The sequence below is a fragment of the Erigeron canadensis genome, chromosome 2 (assembly GCF_010389155.1).
Source record: "Erigeron canadensis isolate Cc75 chromosome 2, C_canadensis_v1, whole genome shotgun sequence".
Classification (NCBI taxonomy): Eukaryota; Viridiplantae; Streptophyta; class Magnoliopsida; order Asterales; family Asteraceae; genus Erigeron; species Erigeron canadensis.
This window is the reverse complement of record NC_057762.1, coordinates 26,543,056-26,564,970: the sequence shown is the minus strand read 5'-3', so window position 1 is coordinate 26,564,970 and position 21,915 is coordinate 26,543,056. Positions and strand designations below refer to the sequence as shown.

Here is a 21,915-nt window from a genome sequence, read left to right as displayed (position 1 = left end):
TGAGAGAGAGTGTTATTTCTTTTATATAATAGTATAGATAATGTATTATTTGCTTTGATTGACAATGTATTATTATTTGCTTTGATTGTGGTCTTTTATATTCCCGGATGTGTCTTTCAATCCTTTAAAAGGGATATTAATTTACACCATTAAGTGCTTGATGGCAACTTATTGACAATGCGGTTTGCGGTTTTGGAATGCCATTGGTACAATCTTTGCATTGGGAATTTTGTGATGATAAATCGATTGATCTTTGATTTTCTTTCACCTTCCAAACGATGTAAAAAAACCGACAGAATTATACATGCAATCAATTAAATTTTAATCAAAATCATTAACATACGAATCTTAAACCCTCGTTCATCTAACAAGTAAACGATTTTTAGGCTTTAATCACAAATATAATGACATCATAACTAACTATTAAAATTGTTTCTAATAATAATAGTAGTAGTAATTTTAAGAAGGAAAAAAGTGAAGGTGGGGTTGTCTCACACCCAACTTGGGTGAAAAACCACTCAAACTATTTTCAAATATTTTTTGTGTAATGAATAAATGAATGGACCCCATGAATTTTATGAAATAAAAATTCAAGATACGAGGATTTTTCACGGATGAAGATCCTCTATAATTATTTATAATTTTATTGGTAAAGTTGGTCATCTTTGAATCTTGACCCTTGATTTCAATCAAGGATCCTCATCCGTTATTCACCCAGGTTGGGTATGAGACAAATTAATTTTCACTTTCAAATATAAGATCCATGGATGATGTTTAGGAAAATCTTTTTAAACTAATTGCATTATCACGGTGGGGAGGTAAGTCAAGAAACAAATGGTTTTTGGGACAATTGGGCCAAGTTCCAGATTGAAGGGCTAAAAAAGTTGAATTGAAAAAACCGAGATCACGCTGGTGCTTGAGCCTTGCATGATATTGAAAGGCTAAAATGATAAAATTTAACACCAACGATCACGGTGGGACTCGAACCCACAATCTCCCGCTCCGGAGGCGAGCGCCTTATCCATTAGGCCACGCGATCCTTTGTTTTTATTAATCAATCAAATCCTTAAATAAAAGAAATTTTTTTATTTGGTTTGAACTTCGAAAACACTACTCCATAATTACACGAATATCTGAAAACTCGTAAACTTCGCACTAAATCCATCCCACAAATACACTACAAGCAAAGTTTATTTGTTGGATTATTTTTAATCCTAATTCACTTCAATTATGTACTACTGTAACACTACTGTAACACAGTAATTTTAATAAAATTAATTCATGTTTTGCTAAAAAAAAAAAAAAATGCAAACTAAATGCTACAAATACGTGTAGTGTGTGTTACATATTTCAATTATATAAAGAATATAACTTATCAAATACTGCATAAATATTTCTTTTAAAAAAATGTTAGATAAACAAAAAGTTTATTTTATTTTTAAACAGACCAAAAAATCTTGTTAAACTTACTTCTCATAAAAGAGGACTTTGGAAAGAAATCAATTTTTCCATTTGAACACTTTTGATACCAATTAAAGTGGTGTATGCGCGTTGTAGCGGCGACTGTCTATAACACTTTAGACACAGTAACAGTTTATAACGTTCAGTTTACTTTCATGAGATGCATCAATGCAGGATCTAACCGTATATATCATTCTAAAAATAAGTCACGGATTAGGTGCAAAAAATAATGAAGTACAAACACTAACCATGAAAAATAACCACTTGCAATTGTAGGGGAGGAGACCAAAGCAATTAAAAAAATAAATAGTCAAAGATTAAAATTTAATACGAATATACAAAGTACATAATTGGTTCGTAATTTTGTGAGTTATAAATTTTTTCTTATCCGTAGCAATAACTTTAGAGTTAATGGGGATTTTATAACAATATGGGTTTTAGGTAATTGTATGAGTTTTTTTTATTAAGGGTAATCTCAGAATTTCAGATATAAGGTGTGTAGAGGTAGTTTAAATGTAGAAGGTATATTAGGTAATTCAAAGGTAGAGAGTTAAATGGGGGAGAAGGTAGTTTGTTTATATAGGTAATATAGATGAGGTAATCAGTTTTTGAACACTTTTATTGCCGAAGGTTATGCTTTAGTAATATTAATATATTATTGGCTGTTAAAAAAAAAGGTTTTGAACACTTTGTTATTTATTTAAAGTATAATCATTTTATATATATTTTTTTGTCATAAAAAAAGTTATGTTAAAATCGTTCAAATTTTTGATCAAAAATCATATATCAACATATAACATTTGACTATAAAAATGTTTAAATAAAAGAGATATCTATTGTGTCACTTAGGCCCTTTTTTTTAGTCATTAAGTGCTGGGTGTATTAAGTGGTTGAATACATTAAGAATGTCTGTATGTATCAAGTAAAATATATGTAATTGACGGTTATTTTTGTTTATTAACTCAAAAAAGAAACATGAAATTTGACTGAATGATTAAATTCTTAACTATTAAGTTTATTAAGTAAAAAAGAAACAAGACCTTACTCACATATCATATGCACACAACACAAATAAAACCGTCAAAAATCAAAGAAAATGTCAAATGAAGCTTCAAGATTTCACTTAACATATATAAAAATGTTGTATTTTATTATCAAAAGACCACTATCTAAATTTTATATAATAAGTATATAACTATTTAATACACTTTAATGAAAATTTTTAGAGTTTCATATATAATGCATTTTAATAGAAACTCTTAGGGGTGTTTGGTTTGCAGAATGTTAACGAATTTTTTGGAATTGGAATTTGAATTTCATGTTTTACCATGTTTAGTTGGACAAATTGATGAAATTAAAATTCAATATTTTCCATCAAATTCCTTAATTCATGGAATTTAGAATTTCATCACAAAACCCATGGAATGTTTTGAATTGCATTGGAATTCAAATATTTGACAAAAAGATCCTTCCATATTATTATTTTATTACTATTTTTATTGTTATATTAATATTAACATTATTATTATTTATTATACATTATTTATTTATTATTATTTTTAATATTGCAATTCATTATTATTTATTATTATCATATATTTATTATTAGTTATTATTGTTATTATTAATACTTATTAATATTATTATTACTAATATTTGTTATTATTAATATTATTATTTTTTATAACTTTTTTATAATTATCTTTATTATTTATTTGTTTTATTATTATTTTTATTATTAATATTAATATTAATATTAGCATTTATTTATTATTGCTATTATTAATATTTAATAGTACTTTTATTTTTACTTATATTTTAATATAAATATTTTAAAATTATTATTATTATCTTTATCGTTATCATTATCATTTAGTTATTTAATTTTTTATCAAAAAAATAATTTTGTTATTATTATTAATATTATTATCACATTTTTATTATTAGTTATAATTTATTATTGTTAATATTAATATTTATTTATTTTGTATTATTATCATTATCGTTATTATTATTTGTTTGTTTTTATTATTAAGAAAGATTTATTATGTTTTTTATTAATAAGTAAATTATTTATTATTATTTTTATTATTATTATCTTATATATATAATATAAAACAGTTGAACTAATGACTTATTAACCAATCAAATCGCTCAGTTTTATTAAATTGGTTCTCGCTTATGTCATCATTTAGATTAACTATAAATTAAAAATCATAATAGTCATTATCCAAATATATTATTATATTAATTTGTAGAAAAAGTCTCATTAATTTACACTTTTTTGTTTTCTATCAATAATTTACACTTTTAACCCATAATACTTAACTTATATTTATTTTTAGCCATCAACTTGAGAGAATTTTTTAAAATTTAATTTAAAACAATTTCTACATATGAAATATTGCCTACAAAAAATTATTTTAAAACATAATGATTCATTAACCAATCAAATCGCTCAATTTCACCAAATTGATTCCCGCTCATGTATTGTTTTCCATCAATAATTTACACTTTTTAGTCTGAATACTTAATTTATATTTATTTTTAGCCATTAATAATTATCATAGGATATGTGATTAAGAATAAATCTATTCGTGTTAAGGGCTTGCATCATTATCAAATACGTACACTTAAATATCATGTTCAGGATCACAAGTATGCTTATATTTTAATTCTTAATAATTTTTATAATAATATCACATTATGAGTACAAATGGTTTCAAAAATTATATAGAAATTATTATAGCATGTGCCTTATTAAATAACTACGACAAACAATTTCATCAATACGTCTGAGCTAATAATGACAGTGACGAATCTGTGTATTACAACTTGCAAAGTATAACACTTGGAACCATATATCTTTAAATTATAAGATTTTATGAATTAAATGTATGAAGATCTAATATTGATAATATCGTAAAACCCGTGTCAGTGTTGAACACGGGTCTAATATCTAGTTATTATTATTATATATAAGTTGTATAATATTATTTTATTAAATTGAGTAATGTAAGAGTTTAGCGAATGATAATTTTGTCATCTGTAATAGTCTAAATTTATATTCCATTAACTAAATTCCATTGAATTCTATCAATCAAACACAACATAGATTTTAAAATTTTCAGATTTCAATTCTTTTAAATTCCAATTCTGTTGACAGATTCCAATTACATAAAAAATATTATGCGAACCAAACATCCCTTAGGGTTTTACTTAAAAAAACCGGTTTCCTATTACTTTAATGCCTTATGTAGTTTAAGATATCAAAATGTCATGTTGCCTCAACCCTCAAAGTTGCATTTCTTTTCATACATAGTTTGGATCAGTGGTAAAGATTTTGGCCTCTGGAGATAGAGGTTACGCGTTTGATCCTAATCTAATGCAAAGGTAGGAGAGCCTTTCTACCATTTAGGTAGAAAATGGAAGCAGTCTCTCTACTTAGGTATAGATAAAGTCTGACTACATCTTAACCTCTCTTAGAAACCCTCGAGGTATTGGTGCTTAAAACCCGCAAAAAGCAGCACTGAACAGTTTTTTTTTTTTTTTTCCTTCTTTCTTTTGTCATTGTTGTCCAACTAAGATGTGCGATGAAAGAAACATGTTTTTTTGTGTTGTACACTTAAAAGGTTAATTACCCCCTTTCCTCTTGTTAAGATGATTGAATTAAGTAAGAGACGGCATACGGGAAGGACATCAAATTATTGAACTTATTTCATTGATTGTGACTATTCCAATAGTTAAAGTGTTAAACTATATTGGAAGTGACTTAAATCTTGATGAAGTTTAGTTATTTCCAACATATATTAAAAGACATACATATACTTTTCACTAGGGTATCCACAATTAGGTATCTTTTATTCAGTTTCTTTATAAGGTAAATAATGAATGGTATCAAAATAATACACATGATTAAGATGTTCATGCTATGATACGAGTAACTTTCACTGATATATATGACAAATTACATCAATATTCTTTATCTGATTGCTAGTGTTGCCTTCAGGCCAAATCACTTGAAGCTGCATTTGATCTGAAATAAAGTTGTCGAACATAGACATTCAAATTAAGAAACGTGTTTGATAATCATTCTTATCAAATGTCATTTTCTTATTTATAATCAACTATTCTACCTACTTATAATGAAACATATCATTCTTTGACAAATGACAACATGAGTGGGATCAAAACCATTTATACGGAATTCGATTCTTTTTTAAATGAAATTTTGTTTGAGTACAAATACAGATAGGTTATGGTAGAAACTTGAAAAAACCTTTTGGATAGTTTTATAAATAATAATATAATGATAATAAATACTCGTATAATGTATTTTGAGTACATATACAGATAGTTAACGTACAAGTTACAAGTTGCAACTTAAAATATTATTAATTAATATATTAAATTAACATGGCTTGTTGTATAAGATGGTAGTTTAATTTACATAAATTATTATAGTTGTTAATACGACGGTGTATGGGAATATTGAGATTTATAAAAATCATAACTTTACTTAGTTAAGTTTCATGTAAAAAGTAAGAAATAAAAACTAACATTTGGTTCATAAATCTTGATAAAATTCAATTATTTTTTTCTCTTGAATTATTTAAAAAAAACATTTTATCAAATTCAATTCCTTTGTAATCTAATTCCATTAATAGATTTTATTCCTTACAAAAACATCTTATGAATCAAACGCACCCTAAGTAAAAGTCAAACGATTAACTTATGAAAAGATAGGATAAAGATCCTGTAAAGTTATTTTCAACTTTATAGGTGAAGTTGACAACATTTTCACCTTTGGATTAAAATTAAAGGTCAAGATTCAAATATAGTTTTTGAATTTTGACATTTGGTTTTAATCCAATGGTTCAAACGCCAACTTTACTTATCAAGTTGAGTTTAACTTTAGAGGATCTCAATATAAAAAGATAAGGTTATCGAGACCTTGACTAAGTCTTAGAAGAAAAAAACCCCACACGTGTCAAAAGCAAAATCCTATCTTCAAAACATGTAAAAGTTGGTCCACAAAAAACTCCCTCCCAAACAAAGAGGTTTATGGTCACCTGTTCTTCTCTCCTATTTCCAAACATTACCATTTTACCCTTCACTACAAATCTCATTTACCCACGCATAAATACATATAGCCCAAAATGACTTTTTTACCCTTGAAAGGGGTTTAAGCAAAGCAGTTTCTTCTTTCTTTCATTCATTCCTTCATTCTCACATTTTCATCTTCATTGTTTTCTCCTAAAATAAAATTCCTCAACATTATTCATTCCTAAATATTTCACAATACCCAAATTTATATATCAATTTATATAAAACTTCAATTTTATTTTTTTTTTATATAAATTCTTCATTTCTAAAACCCATATACATAGATCAACCAATTTTATATTTTTCTATAAATCTCAGATCAGGTCAGTATATTTTGATCCCATCCCTGTTATTATTTGTTCTCATTTTTCACATTATTTTTATTTTATCTTATTTTTAGATTAATTTGTGTAATTTTACTTGATTATTTTTACCTTTTTCTATTTTTTCCGATCTCCCGGGGTTTAAGCTAAATTTTAGGGTTTTTTAATTTTTATTTCATCTAATAATAATTTTAAACATCAAAAATAAAAAAATTATGTGATCATGATTTACTTTTATAGAAATATTATATTTCTATTTTTTTTATATCTGATTCCCGCCTAATTTTTTTTTCTATGCGAATTTGTAGTAATTATGAACTTCATAGATAAATTGATAAATTGACGATTTCCAGGTTATTTATTAAATTATTTTTTTATTTTACAAAAAATATATTGTTTTATTAAATATGTTGGAATTTTTTTAATTATGGGATCTGGGTTTGGATTGATTAATTATGGATCATTAATTTGTACCCCATAATTATATTTGGTCAAAATGTATGAATTATAATTAATTACTATATAATGTTGATGATTAATTTGCAATAAGATCTAATCTAGGGGTTAGTTTGTTAAAAAAAGTTGGTTAATTTATGACTTAATGCTTAATGATGTGTAAATTTTTTTTATAAAAACGATCGAAGATCGAGTTTTCGGAAAGTTTTTGCATAGTTTGGAAGGCATTGTTTACGGTCTAACGATGATTTTGATTTAGTAGTTGTTAAATAACAGGTATTCGTTCTGGTTGATGATATCTTATCGGAACGTATGTGTAAAATATGGTGTCGAAGAATAGTATATATTATGGACAATTGGATGGTATTAAAGCCCCCGTGGTACCTAGAGCTCGTAGATCGTTAAGGGTGGTGAGTATATATTCTACTTAAGTAATTTCTTTCAATGCATTTCGTGTTATTTAGGGGGTGTTTGGCATTGCGATTTCAAAATAGATTTTGCGCGTTTTGAAAAAGCATGTCCCAACCTGCTTTTTCAAAACTGCGTTTTCTCTCTATGCAAACGCAAATAATCACTTTTTCAGCCAAACACTTTTTCTGATTATTTGTATTTTGGAAAAGCAGTAATTAGATAATCTCTTCTAAACGCAATTCTGAACACCCCTTTAGTGACGCTTATTTTGATATATTTTTGTTGATTTGTTTTAGATCGATGAGCCTAGGACATCATCCGAAGGTAGTAAACTAAGCGCTTTTGAGTTGTTGGCGGATGTTGCGAGTAAGTTATTGCAGGAGAGTGAAAGTTCTACTTCAAGCATTGGTCAAGAATGGAAAGGAGAGATTAACGTGAAGAAGGAAGAGCCGGAGGTCAATGTTAATGTGAAGGAATCACCAGAGTCCGATTATGATTCTGGTTTGGAGCATGTTTCGGATATTGTAAAGAAAGTTGGGAGCAGTGTTAAGTTGGAACCGTTTGAAGGCAAGAATGTCGATAAATTGGAATTGGTACAGAAGGATAGTGGGGAGTTGGCATATAGGGATTCGTGTGTAAATACTCGTGTGCTAAATAAGCCATTTAGTAGTGTACATTTGCCCTTCTATAATTACCCCGTTTGTAAGGGAAATATAAAGATGGGTATTAGAGATGATGATGACAAAAAACCTTTTAGGCGTAATTATAGTGTGACCAAAATGAGGTCATTTAAGTCGCAATCGCGTGCTGGATATAGGAGAATCAGGAAGATGTTGACTTCTAGATACCATAAACTAACTACAAAGAAAGATTATGAAGTTGTTAACCCTACTAGTAAGTCTAGATTTTACTGCATTTAGTATTTTTCTTGTCTTTTTTAGATTTCTGTATGATATTTTCTCATAATATTACTTGTTGATTCTGCTAGATTGTGGAATGAAACTGCCTGACCAATATAGGAAAAATATATATAATCAAGAAAGGTGCCAAATAGAGGCTGCTTCTAAAAAGAGGAAGCTGTTTTATCATAATAGCTCAGACACTTCGAAAAAAGGTCCTTTTTCCTTCGACTGCTATTGCTTTTTTTCATCAAGTACCATGTTTGGATGAGCATCTCATAAGTTATCATGTTTCATTTGCAGTCAAATTTAGCATCAAGTCCTTTAAAGTGCCGGGACTTTATGTTGAGATACCAGAAACCGCAACTATAGGTTCATTGAAGGTAATAATGATGATTGACTCTTCTGCATATGTTGCATTCATTTAAGACGATTTCATCAAAAGAGAAATTCTCTTAGTTTTGTATTTCCAAACAGGATTATCACCTTGGGTCCACTCGCACAACACGTTAATTATGTTTTGGAATGGTAAAACTTGTTGGGTTTAATTTGTGGTTCAAACTGTTTTACGCAGAGAACTGTTATGGAAGCTCTTAGTGCTTACTTAGGAGGGGAACTACATGTAGGGGTACTTCTTGAAGGAAAAAAGGTCAGAGACAACAACTGGACCTTACAACAAACAGGCATTTCCCAGAGCTGTAACCTTGAGAGTCTAGGATTTACATTGGAGCCCGGTGTTCCTCAATTGTTACAACCACAACACACTAGTCAACAGCCGTCGAGGTAATTTAGAACTTATGATCGATAGATCCTTTTCATTTGATGTTGACTTTTAAGCATTGCTTTATTATTGCCAGCTCTACAGCAAGTCCCATAACGGATGTGGGATGTTCAAATTGTTCTCTAGATCTTGCCCTCACAAATAGTTTAGAAAATCATGTTGATAAGAATCAAGAAATTATACCCTTACAGACTGAAGTACTAACAGAAGAAAGAGTGGCAGATTTCAAAGCTGTTGCGCCAATCACAACATTAAAAGTTGAGCCTCTTTCAGCCGTCCCCTTTGACAACAAACCAACTAACAAATCTGAAGGTTCCCAGCGTAGAATTAGGAGACCGTTTTCCGTATTGGAGGTTGAAGCACTTGTGGAAGCTGTTGAAACTATTGGAACCGGAAGGTATGAATATCTACTTGCAATAATTATTAAGTATGAGATATCCTTAATAGGCAAAATGGATAGGTTCAGGCATTCAGGCAGGGTAAGGGGTCAAAATACGGGTAGGTAACTTTTATATTATGGGTCGATCCTTTTAACTGAAAACCCTTTGTACCCGAATTTTTTTGGTTTTGTCTATACATACTGAAGTTGTGAGATTGATTACAAAAGTCGTATTATTTCAGCAATAATAAATGATTTAGGAAGTTGTTTTTCATTAAAACACTTTGCGCAACCTACCCATTTGACACATGTCCATTTTAGCTAGATTATTTTTATTAAAAGTTTGTTCATCTAATCAGAGATATATTGTACCCGAATTGACTCATTATAAGTGAATGGGTTGACATTGCCTCCTAAATATCATCATGCTAGTTAGATAACCTTACTAAAAGTCTCACATTTCTTTCAAAACTTGATTCTTGCAGATGGCATGATGTTAAATTGAATGTTTTTAATGATGCAACTCATCGAACTTCTGTGGACCTAAAGGTGAGTAATCTAATTTCTATCTTCACCCGATGGCCATTTTGTTTGTAACAATCACATCATGTTATTATCTTACGAGTGTTTTTTTCACAGAGCCAGATCGCCGAAATCCAAAATCTTGACCAATATTAATTGTTTATGTCACTTGGTTTTGCATACAGGATAAGTGGAAAACTCTAGTTCACACAGCAAGCATTGCCCCTCAGCAAAGAAGGGGTCAACTATTGCCCCAGGTACTACTGGACCGGGTTCTGGCTGCACATGGGTACTGGGCTAACCATCAGCATAAGCGGCAGCAGAAGGGACCAGAGTGAACCACTTCAAATCTGGACTGTTCGAGTGTAGCATTTGAAAACTGACATTTGGTGACAGAATGTAAAAAATATGAAGAGGATGTGAGACATGGTAAAAAAAGAAAAGAAGGTAGGGTTGTTTATTTGTTGTTATTGTTGGTCTTTTCCTTATATTGATTGATTTGGAAGGTAAAGAATTAGTTGGTAGTTTGATTTAGCTTATTTCATTCTTTTGACCAAGTGTGTTATGGATATAGAAGTTGGAATGTGAAAAGTTGTAATTTCTGGTATCTCTCTCTCTTGTAAATTCTTTTTTGTGTTTTGATTTTATTCGGAAGTTTGATTTTCTTTTAAACTAGTATTTGTTCCCGGGCGTTGCCCCGGGAGACATTTCGTAACATCTACACATGTAGCAAAAACTATACAAAATATTAAATTTTCGTGGCAAAAGTTAAAAAGTGAAAAGTTATAGAAAATGAAACTTTCGTGAAAAAAGTTACAAAGTTGAAAGTTATGTGGCGAAAACACAAAGTTATATGCTAAAAAGTAAAGGAAATAAAACTTTTGTAAAAAGTAAGAGAATGAAACTTTCGCGGCAAAAGTTGGAAAACTAAAAGTATAAAAAGTAAATAAAACAAAACTTTTGTGCGGAAAATAGAAGAAACGAAAAGTGATGTGGCAAATAGTAAAAGGGTTAAAACTTTAGTAAATTTATGTGATAAAAAATAAAGAGAATGGAACTTTCATGACAAAAGTTAAAAAAATGAAACTTTAAAAAATAAATAAAACAAAAATCTCGTGCCAAAAGTAAAAGAAATAAAACTTATGTGACAAAAACTAAAAGTTTAAAAGTTTATGTAATAAAAAGTAAAAAGAATGAAAGTTTTGTGGCAAAAGTTAGAAAAACAAAATTTTAAAAACAAAATAAAACAAAACTTTCGTGCTAAAAGTAAATTAAATTAAAGTTATGTGACAAAAAATAAAAGGTTAAAAGTTTATGTGATAAAAAGTAAGAGATTGAAACTTTTGTGGCAAAACTTAAAAAAACAAAAACTTAAAAACTAAATAAAACAAAACTTTCGTGCCAAATGTAAAAGAAATTAAAGTTATGCGACAAATAAGTTAAAAGGTTAAAGTTATGTGACAAAAATTAAAAAACCTACAATTCTAAATAAACTAAGTTTGTGTTAGAAATAAAAAATATGAAAGTTTGGTGTAAAAGTGTGAAACAATAAAAGTTTTTTAAAAAAAAAAAACGGGCACGCAAAACGATTCATGGTTTTTACAATATATAATAATGTACGATATGAATAAAAACATAGGTGTTAATAAGAAGTGTATAAAAACTACGTATATTAGAGAGATCTTTTTTTCTTAAGTTGAAAATTTAAAAAGTGTGATATAAGACCGGTTCTTATAAGGAGGGGAATCCTCCTTATTAAATGTTAATGAGTTTATTCTCTCAGGGTGGACGGAGTGAAACCGGCACCAATTAGGTACCGGTCCGGTACCGGGGGGGGGGGACACCGCCTCGTGGTACCGGTATCGGTCGGGTGGTGACCTACGTGGAGACAGTCGTCCCAGGGTGTGTCTCGAATTTTATGACCGTTACAAGCGAATAAAAAAAATCAAGCGGGGCCCATACACTAACGGCTATCTTTTCTTCCTTTCTTCTTCCTTTTCCACCATTGCTTTTTCATTTTGTTTTTTTCGAGTAGGAGCAACAGCAAGTTGCCCACAAATTCAACAAATACATACATACTCATAAATCATGAACCCTTTATTCAACAACTCTTTATTTATCGGATCTGGCTCAACACCCCCAAATTTGCCATCGGACTTGAGTTCTTCCGATGAGATGGAACGGTATGTTACCCTCTTCACAATGGTGCATCATGCGATTGATCAAGAGGTCCGCGATACCGCCTCCTCTTCAAGAAAGTATACAAACAGAGACGATCATATCGACTCACACGACCTTCTTTTTCAAGATTATTTTGCCCCGGAGCCAAAATTTGACGCAGATTTTTTTAGAACACGGTTTCGGATGAGGAGACGGTTGTTTGTGAAGATAGCTACAGATATGGAAAGCAACTTTGAATATTTTTAAAGGAAGTACGACGCATGTGGGAAGATTAGGTTCTCGGCTTTACAGAGGTGCACATTCGCCGTTCACCAGTTAGGATACGGTTCTAATCCCGACAGCTTAGATGATTGATATGGCGGAAAAAACATCACATGACACCCTTAATGCCTTTTGTGATGCAGTCATTAAGTTATACCGGCATAAATATTTGTGTAGACCAACGCGTAATGACGTGCAACACATATTTGATCATCATGCGTTTTATCATGGTTTTCCCGACATGTTAGGTATATACTTACTTAATTTCGGTTATAGCTATATAATTATTTAATTCGGTTATATATATATAGGAAAAAGTTATATATATATATATATATATAAATATATTACGTAGTTAGTAGTTTCGGTTATATATATATATGTGTGTGTGTGTGTGTGTGTATTACATAGTTTAGTTAATAGTTTCGGCTTAATATGGTGTATATATGGAGCCTTAATTGTACGCGCTGGGCTTGGGAGAATTGTCTGGTGGCTTGACGTGGCCAATACACGAGATGTGACCAAAAGGGGCTGTTAATAATGCTTGAAGCAGTGGCGACACAGGATGCATGGATTTGGCATGTGTACTTTGGTGTTGCCAGTTCAAACAACGACATTAATGTGTTGAATCAATCACCTTTATTCAATTACTATGAAGACAGCACAACACCGGTGGTTCCATTCACTGTAAATGGAGCTGAATATAAGTACCCGTATTTCCTCGTGGATGGGATCTACCCAAGATATGCGATGTTTGTGAAAACCATTCCTCATACCGGTGACAAATGGATGAACTCCTCATTCGTAAGATCATGTATGCTTGTATTCTTCACAACATGATTTTAAAAGACGAGGACCACGCATTATGTCCTGATTATATTGCAGATCTCCCGGTCGCCCCACAACCATCAGATGCTCGACTAGCAGAGATACAGGTTTCAAGCGTACATGAAGATCTTCGGATGGATCTCATTGACCATATTCATCGCACATTCATCCGGGCCTCGATCGCTAGTTTATTTATGTATTATGTTGTCGTTTCGTTTAAGATTGTAGTTTGGTGTTTTATTTTGTTGTTTTAGTTTAATATTGTATTAGTTTTAATTTATTAAATAAAAGTTTTAGTTATTATTTGAATAAAAATAAATAGAAAATGAAGTGAATAAAAAAGGGCGGGGAGGGGCGGGGATAGGCGGTTAAGCACTCCTTGCATTTAGGGAGTGGGCGGGAAGAAAGTGAAAAACCGGGGAGGAACAGTAAAGCTTAGAAATTATAATGTTTTTATTTAATTTAACTAGAAGTTAATGAGATTCTTTTTAAATGTGAATTTAGATATCGGTTTTTTATATTTTTTTTATGCTATATACTAGTTTAGATAAATATTATAATTTTAATTGCAGATATGTTAGTGACATAAGTCTTTTAATAATAAAAAAAAAGTCTTTTAATTTGATAAAGTCTACTTTTTTAATTATATGATAAAGTTATACTCGTAATAGTTTATGCACGCTAGCGTTTTTCTATGTTTAAATAGTCATATGAAATGCAACCAATATATAAATGGTTAGGAACTTAGGATAATTGTTAAAATCAACTATAAACAAAGCCCGATTAGACTATTATTAGGAGCCAAAAATGGTTTTAGAAAAATATTATTTACTTAACATGAGATTAACTCATTTGGTAAAAACTCTTGTTTTTTAAGAAAGAGATCAAAATTCAATTTTTAGATTTGAATTTTATATCAAACATATTTGAAGATGATCACAATTTATTAGTTTCTACCTATGACGAGTCTAACTAAGCTTTTTCCACCAACTCTGGATGATAAAAGTTTTCATCAAAAGTTTAATAATTCTCTAATATGAAGCTAGTTAAAACACAACACATACTAGACCTTTTGGTAATCATGAATAGTTTATATATTAAAAAAGATTTAAATAGTTTATATATTAAAAAAGATTTAAATAATTAATAAAGACAAGAAGGTTAGTTGTGAAATTCAATAAGAACGGTCTGATTTGATCCAATAAAACACGTCTCTTACGTTATCGGGAATGCAAATTGCAACTTTTATAATAAAAGTTGTAGATCTATAATATCTAATTGTGAGAGCATGGTACCCGCGCGTAACGGCGGATATCGTAGATAGAGGTGGCCGGGGTGTTGGTGATGTTGGACGACAGCGGTGGTTATTGACGGAAATGAAGAGTGTGTGTTGTTTTGGTATATTCTTTTGGTAGAGAAATATAGAGAATATATATATTTGTATTTTGTTTTAAGGGGAAGAATAAAAGAGTAAAATCGCAAATCTCACATTTGTAAACTTTTCAATATCCGACATAATTTTTAATAAGGAGTATACATAATATATTGTAAATTGTAATAAGATAATTATATCCTTATCGTCTGTTTCACGTCATGTATTCAACTTTTTTATACTCCTACCTAGTACCCTCCCTCGTCATCTCGAACCTTTAATGATATTTAGACAAAAGAAGTGACGGATAAAGATTAATGTTGTGAATGCCAAATGGAGTGAATCGGTTATGACTCCTTATTATCTTTATTCCATATCATTTATATTTTATTAAAAAAATTTCATCAAATTTCTAAGATTAATCGAGAGTGTAGCGTTCCAATAACTTTTATGTATACAAAAACTTGTCATCTACCTCTTTTTAGGATGTCGGTAGCATCATGCATTCATGCACTTTATCAAATTCATATAATCAATACGTTTATACAATTATACGCTATAGACATGTCACTCGTTTATTTATTAAAAGTAAATGGCCATGTTTCTTTACTTAATAAATTTAATAGTTAACTTAATTATTTAGTCAAATTTAATGATTTTTTTTTTTACTTAATACATAAAAATAATTATCAATTACTTATATTTTACTTAATACATACATACATTTTTAATGCATTCAGCCACTTAATACATTAAGTGATATCGTAAACAAGTCATGTTCGGGTTGTGAGTTGACGTGCTCATATATCCAAACTCAAATCCGATCCACTTATAATCATTTTAACAAGTTAAAACCAAATCTAACCCATTTAATAATCATGTTGGTCATGGTTGACACTTCAAAGTCATTTCCGTTTTTGACTAAAATTACATATTTATATAGAATACAAAAGGGAAAAGTTGTGATGATTTGCTGGCTGGGTTTAAAAAGCAGATTAAAAATTATGAATGTAACATACGTAGTTATGAACGTGATGAGGAACTCTTCGGATACCACTTACTTTATGTTTGACTTTTGGGATTATTAATGTATTTAATTAAGTCTTAAACTTTATGATTTTCTTCTCATTATTCTCTCTATAAATGGGAGATAAGTATTTTTGAGAATTAGTTTTTTTTTATGATATGAAAAGTTATTTTCTTTCCTCCCTATACACAAGTGTGTGTTAGTGTGTGTGAAATTGTCTAATTATCGGTATTCTTTCTTGAATCAACGATAGTTAGAAGAGTTGTTCATGGGTATTCTTAAAATCAACAGGTCCAATTATTTATCCCTTTTTCTTCCGCTACATCAGAATGTAATTGATCTTTTCACAAATTTCCATTGAACTAGTTATGTTTTTGAATCACGGGTTAACCAATCTGATCATGGACGATTGGTTCGAGACTCGTGAGGAATGGATTGTGTGTTTACAGTTAAGACATGCAGAAAAATGTGACATTAGCCCTTAGAAAGCGGGTGCTTTTAATATATTGGAACAAGTGCTACCCATTAAGATAAACGTCTTTGGGTGGAGGGTTGGATTGAACCGGTTTCCAACCAGGGATTTTTGGAGTCAAGGAGTGTGGTTGTACCATGTAGCCTATGCCTGTTGTGTTATGAGCTATTGTCCTGAAACACTTGACCATTTGCTGAGGTAGCGAGTTGGGAAATGGTGCAAAATCCCTCCCATCTATGCCTTTTATGGGTTGAATTCGGTTGCAAATGGCTTGCTATCATTATAGCTTGTTATGGAAGCTGAGGAATGGCTTGCGAGGGTACCCGCCTCTTAGATTTTTGAAGACATTCAATCATTAGGATTCTCATGGATCAAGAATGGAACCCTTAGACTTGGTCTGACTTGGGAGAAATGTTTATAATTTGGTTTCATGTAGAAATAGCTCTTTTGTTTACAATATACCTTTTGTAACCACTTTTAAGTTTGAATGAAATTTGCCTTTCCAAGAAAAAAAACTAGTTATGTTTTAACAGCAACTAAGCTTCGTCAGTTCACTTCGACACCAAGGTGTTCTTTACTAAGGATGATTTTACCATATTTGGTTGGTTTCTGGCACAACTCAAAACTTATTTCCAAACGGTGTAACCACATATTAAGGTCAAACTTTAATTTAAAGAGAAGGGATTTATTAGAGTTTTAGGCCACTAAATTAGCTTGTCAATGCAGAGTTCCCTACCTGGCACTCAACAGCTTCTGTATCCATTATCACTAGATATACTTAAAAAGTTAATGGTTTGCATTATTCAATATTTATCACATTACTGTTAACAGAACAGAAATGACCATATTATAGTTTTTTGAGGAAAAACTAGCCAAGTGAGATTCTGGAAATTGGAAGATTTTGAAGATATAAAAAATAAAGAATATCAACAAGTGCAAAGACAATAAAGGGAAAGTAACAAGAAAAACATTCAAAACCAAGGTAACAAGGAAAATATGTTCATTGTTATGTTAAAATAATTTGACCATAAGGAGGTTAGTATAAGTTATATGCATGTATACTGTCTATGATTGGGAATGAAATAGCCTTTGAGTTGTATAATTTACGATTAGGAATAAACAGCCGTTGAGTTGTATAATTTACGATATAATCCATGCCCATTCTTCTAGATTTTATCATCTGATATGAGTTCGTCCCAATGACATCAGCCCAGAGTCCCTTACAGCAGCCTGAAAGTGCAACATCCAGTTATACAACCAAACTCTACACATTTTGAAAACACGATGTGATTGTGATAATGAAAACATACCGGAGATTTCACAGAGGGGAAAACATTCCAAAACCTTAAAGTTTCATCCCCAGCACCGGTCACTATCGTTTGACCATCTGGTGACATTGCTAGATACAATACTCTCATGCTATGTCCAGTTAGAGTCGCAACCTATTATATATACCATTAGTAACAATCTTAAAAATCACAAATCGATACATACATACATTTCAATGTAAAAAAATATTGATGATAGATATGTTTACCTTAGCCAATGTAGGATATTTCCACACCATAATTTGATTCTGGGAGTACCCATGAGTGCTGACTAATTCGTTCACATTCTTGCTCCATGCTAGATTGCACACTTGGCTTCCAGTGTCAACATGGTTCAGTTGGTTCCCATTAGCGGTGTTCCAAAACCGAATGCATCTGTCAGCAGTGCCACCCCCAGAAACCAAAAGGTTGCTCTGGTGAGGCGACCATGCAATCGCTTTGACTGCAGCTGTGTGCTCCGTCAGTTTCAGAACAGGCTGTGTAGCATGCTGGTTCCAAACTAGTAGCTGATTGTCATTTCCACCAGATGCGAGTTCTCTGTCATCGTGAGACCATTTAAGCCCACATACCTAAAATCACAACCATATCCATAAAGATATATTAAATTCATAAAGTTCGTATGTAATCTTAATGTAAATGACGTAAACTGGCAGAACTCAGTTTCAAAGATCTCGTTATATCATTTAATCCCAGATAAAGCTCAAAAAGGTATTAAACTTGTAAAGCTCAAATTTCTTCATGTTTAAAAACTTAGTGATCAAGATTTCATGTCATGTCTCATAACTAACAACAACATGAGTTATAACTCACAAAGCTCACATTTTTATCCAAGATTCATCTTTTACCTCTGATTTATGGTACAATTGGCATAAACAAATAGAACTAAAGTTTATGAAGAATTCTTGACAAAGATTCATCTTTTACCTCTGATTTATGGCCAACAAGCTTGCTAATGTAGTCACTAGGGACACGAAGATCGTGTTGAAGTATGTTACGATCTCTGCTACCCGATGATAATATGCGTGAGCTCCATGCCAACACTCCAGTTCTTGTCTGATGTCCACCCATTGTCCGAACCTTCTTACACTGAGTCCCATCCCAAACCTAATATAACACACGGATTTTGTTCAATGCTTCTTATTTCAAACAGATAAAAAGAAAACAAAATGACCCTTTTATAAAAACGGTACCTGAACTTTTCCTAGACTAGTACCAACAGATATATAAGACCCTTCTCGGGTCCATTGAACTGAGCACACCCCGTCGTTAGGCCCCAAATCACACAGCTTGGTCACCTGATAACATCATGAAACAATGTCAAAACAATTTAAAGGTAACATCTTTTAGTTATCAACCGATATAAAATTAATAACTTACTTTGCTGGTTGTTGCAGTCCATAAATAAACACAGCTGCCGAGTCCAACTGCAAGTACATTCTGTGATGACCAATCCACAAGGTTCAAGTAGAAGTCGTCTTGAAGCGATGGTGCATCCAAAACCTGATGATTATAAAAAAATAAAATTTAATTAAACAAGCAGCCATACAAGTTTCAAGAAGCCATAAGTTTCACCATGTTTCCTTAATCATCTACACACTAAAATTTACCAAAAGTTTAAAACTTTCATGAGTTTTGGAAGCCATAATTATTCAGTTTTCCTTAAATATCGAAATAAATGAAAACAACGTATCATTTTTCCATTACAAACTTCTTAACTTACAAATTACAATGATACATTAACAATGTACAGTAAAACTTATTTTCCAATGAGTATGCATATTTATGTGACCTAATGTATAACTTATAACCAACATTTTAAGCAATCACATTTTTGCAAACACCTAATGTATAATCTATGAAATAAATAATGTTACCATAATTCATTTCACTAAGATCTAGTATAATCAAAGCTTCCAATTTAGTCCATCTAGATAATAGCTAAGTCATAACAATTCTCTAAATTTGGGCCATAATATAATCTAACCCTAGTTTATTCTCTAAATAATAGCTAATTCATAACAATTCATGATAAAGCACACATCTTTAGAGTTCAAACACAAACCCCAATTGGTGAAACTCAAAGAGTAAAATTTTAACTATTGTATAACCTCATTTTAAAAAGTCAAACACACAAAAGTCAAAACATGGTATAAAGTTTGTATCTTTATACCTTATGAGGTGTTTTGGGGACTTTTCTTGGAGGCTTAGGTGGAGTAGTAGACTCAAAGTTCAACCCATTATCCTGACCCAATATGGAGCCCGAATAAGGCGAATTCTGGCCCGAATTATCCGTTTTGAACCGCAGCATGTTCCTATTCGGACTGCCAATCGGCGACCCCAAACCCGAACCAAAGCCAGATCCTTTAGTCCCACCACTACCTGCAGGAGAAGAATACCCAAAATCAGAACCAAATAACTCACACCTTAATAACCTTGTGTAAGCCTCATTAGTCCCTCCACCGCCTTCTTTAACCGGAGACGGTTTATCAATCAACCCGAATGTGTGCAATCTAGAAGACGATCTACACGGGATAAACCGATCACTGCAGACTCCAGCTGACTTAGAAGACGGCGAAGAAGATAAATTCGAGATCGTTCTAGGCGACATTGAACGAGGAGAAGGTGTAGACAAGGTTCGAATCAACGGGGAAGGAGACCCGACTCCACCCGTATTGAGACGAAGTGAGGTTTCCGACATCCCAGCGGGGAGATTGATCCCGCTTTTTCTTCTTTGGTTTGTATCCATTTTGAAAATGGATTTTTGGGTATTGTGAATTGAGGAATGGAAATGAATCTTGAGCTAAAAAGCCCTTTGCTTGATGGAATATTAAGAAAGATAATTAAGAGCTTCTGGGTAAGAAAGAAAATAACGGTCGAATTGGAATTTATATATGGAAAATTGGGAGGTAAAAAAATAATAATTCAACGGGCAAATGTGTAAGAGAAGCTGTTAGTGTGGGTGTACTTTTTAGGAGCCTGTGAAGGTAAAGTAGCCGTTGGACATATATGTGTGTTGGTCACGTGCTTTGCATGTGACATGAGAAAATGAGCTGAGCTAAAAGTTGATTATGTTGAACTCATCATAATTTCATAATTCAATTCGGGTAAATTTTTTGTTTTTTGATTTCTATAATTTCGTTTAAGTAATTTGTTTAAAATAAATATACATTTAAGATAACGAAAATGGGTTCAAATATTCGATATTTTACTATGGTCAGACGTCCATACCTCATTCTTGTTGTAGTATTGAGTATCATTGTTGTATTCAATGACGTAACAAAGACAAGAAAATAAACTATATCTTATGATTCACGTGTGACAATGGTGAGTCATCAAGCATAAGTTCCCACTCATTTATCTATTTATTTTTATGGGAAAATTATTTATGATGTTAACATCATCTTTGTTGGATGATGTTGTTCTCACAAACACACTTAAATCATTTCTTACACATGTCAAAAAGTCCCCCATGATTTTAATGGTTTGTGAGAACAACATCATCCAACCAAAATAATGTTAACATTATTCAAGTTATCCCCTATTTTTATATATTTAATGGTTTATGAGGACACCCAAACAATTGAAAGAAAATGTTGGCTTCTTGAACATGTAACTACTTACAGTTACCACCATCCAATGATCGTCCAACTATCTATATATACAGGCTTAGCATTCAATTTCTTTATTTATTTTTTTTCAACGAATAGCATTCAACTTTTTGATTTTGCATATTTCAACGAATTGAACATCATAATGCATTGCCTTATGACTGAACGACAATTTTGACTAAATCTTTCTAATTCTCGTATGATTTGGTACACCGGTAAGCTGGTTTGTGGCATGCTCAATAGGTCAATAGTTACTCAATGTGTGTTAAAGTCCTTAGGCTCTGGACCAAAATAGCAACCGCTAAAAACTAAATCAAGATCTTAAAAACTTGAATCACTCTATAAGAGTTTGAATTACTTGCCACCTATTGGAACAATCATATAGAGCATCGGCTGATTTAAAAGTACTAGAAATGAATAACACCAAGACTCAAACTAATGGTTAAGCCCAGAAAACAGGATGCACGACTGGAAGGTAGATCAATACCTGCGTCAAAATC

The 21,915-nt window shown here is 31.3% G+C and overlaps 2 protein-coding genes and 1 non-coding gene across 3 annotated transcripts; 1 reads left to right on the top strand and 2 right to left on the bottom strand.

Annotated features, from left to right (window-relative positions):
- Positions 1–966: 966 nt before the first annotated feature.
- Positions 967–1,039, bottom strand: TRNAR-CCG. Its single transcript has one exon. It is a non-coding gene; the product is annotated as a tRNA-Arg (tRNA).
- A 5,660-nt stretch (positions 1,040–6,699) lies between these two features.
- LOC122589831 (telomere repeat-binding protein 3-like) lies at positions 6,700–10,945 on the top strand. The gene is made up of 9 exons (XM_043762152.1): positions 6,700–6,890; positions 7,609–7,756; positions 8,054–8,651; positions 8,746–8,871; positions 8,960–9,039; positions 9,231–9,439; positions 9,514–9,834; positions 10,302–10,365; positions 10,524–10,945. Exons 2-9 carry the CDS (start codon positions 7,670–7,672, stop codon positions 10,674–10,676), a joined length of 1,638 nt encoding a protein of 545 aa, XP_043618087.1. The 5' UTR covers positions 6,700–6,890; positions 7,609–7,669; the 3' UTR covers positions 10,677–10,945.
- Positions 10,946–17,424: 6,479 nt separating this feature from the next.
- LOC122589832 (protein FIZZY-RELATED 3) lies at positions 17,425–20,695 on the bottom strand. The gene is made up of 7 exons (XM_043762153.1): positions 19,978–20,695; positions 19,185–19,307; positions 18,998–19,102; positions 18,732–18,911; positions 18,017–18,376; positions 17,790–17,921; positions 17,425–17,709 (listed from the first exon to the last, which is right to left on the bottom strand). Exons 1-7 carry the CDS (start codon positions 20,551–20,553, stop codon positions 17,656–17,658), a joined length of 1,530 nt encoding a protein of 509 aa, XP_043618088.1. The 5' UTR covers positions 20,554–20,695; the 3' UTR covers positions 17,425–17,655.
- Positions 20,696–21,915: the final 1,220 nt, after the last annotated feature.

What these genes read in the sequence shown, in the direction of transcription:
- LOC122589832 (XM_043762153.1), bottom strand. Translation starts at nt 20,553, where the DNA reads ATGGATACAAACCAAAGAAGAAAAAGCGGGATCAATCTCCCCGCTGGG. An exon ending in TCCCCAAAACACCTCATAAG is followed by an intron (nt 19,308 to 19,977) that starts GTATAAAGATAC and finishes TATAATCATCAG; the next exon opens with GTTTTGGATGCACCATCGCT. An exon ending in TTGTTGGCCATAAATCAGAG is followed by an intron (nt 18,377 to 18,731) that starts GTAAAAGATGAA and finishes TTGTGATTTTAG; the next exon opens with GTATGTGGGCTTAAATGGTC.
- LOC122589831 (XM_043762152.1), top strand. Translation starts at nt 7,670, where the DNA reads ATGGTGTCGAAGAATAGTATATATTATGGACAATTGGATGGTATTAAA. An exon ending in CAACTATAGGTTCATTGAAG is followed by an intron (nt 9,040 to 9,230) that starts GTAATAATGATG and finishes TGTTTTACGCAG; the next exon opens with AGAACTGTTATGGAAGCTCT. An exon ending in GAACTTCTGTGGACCTAAAG is followed by an intron (nt 10,366 to 10,523) that starts GTGAGTAATCTA and finishes TTTTGCATACAG; the next exon opens with GATAAGTGGAAAACTCTAGT.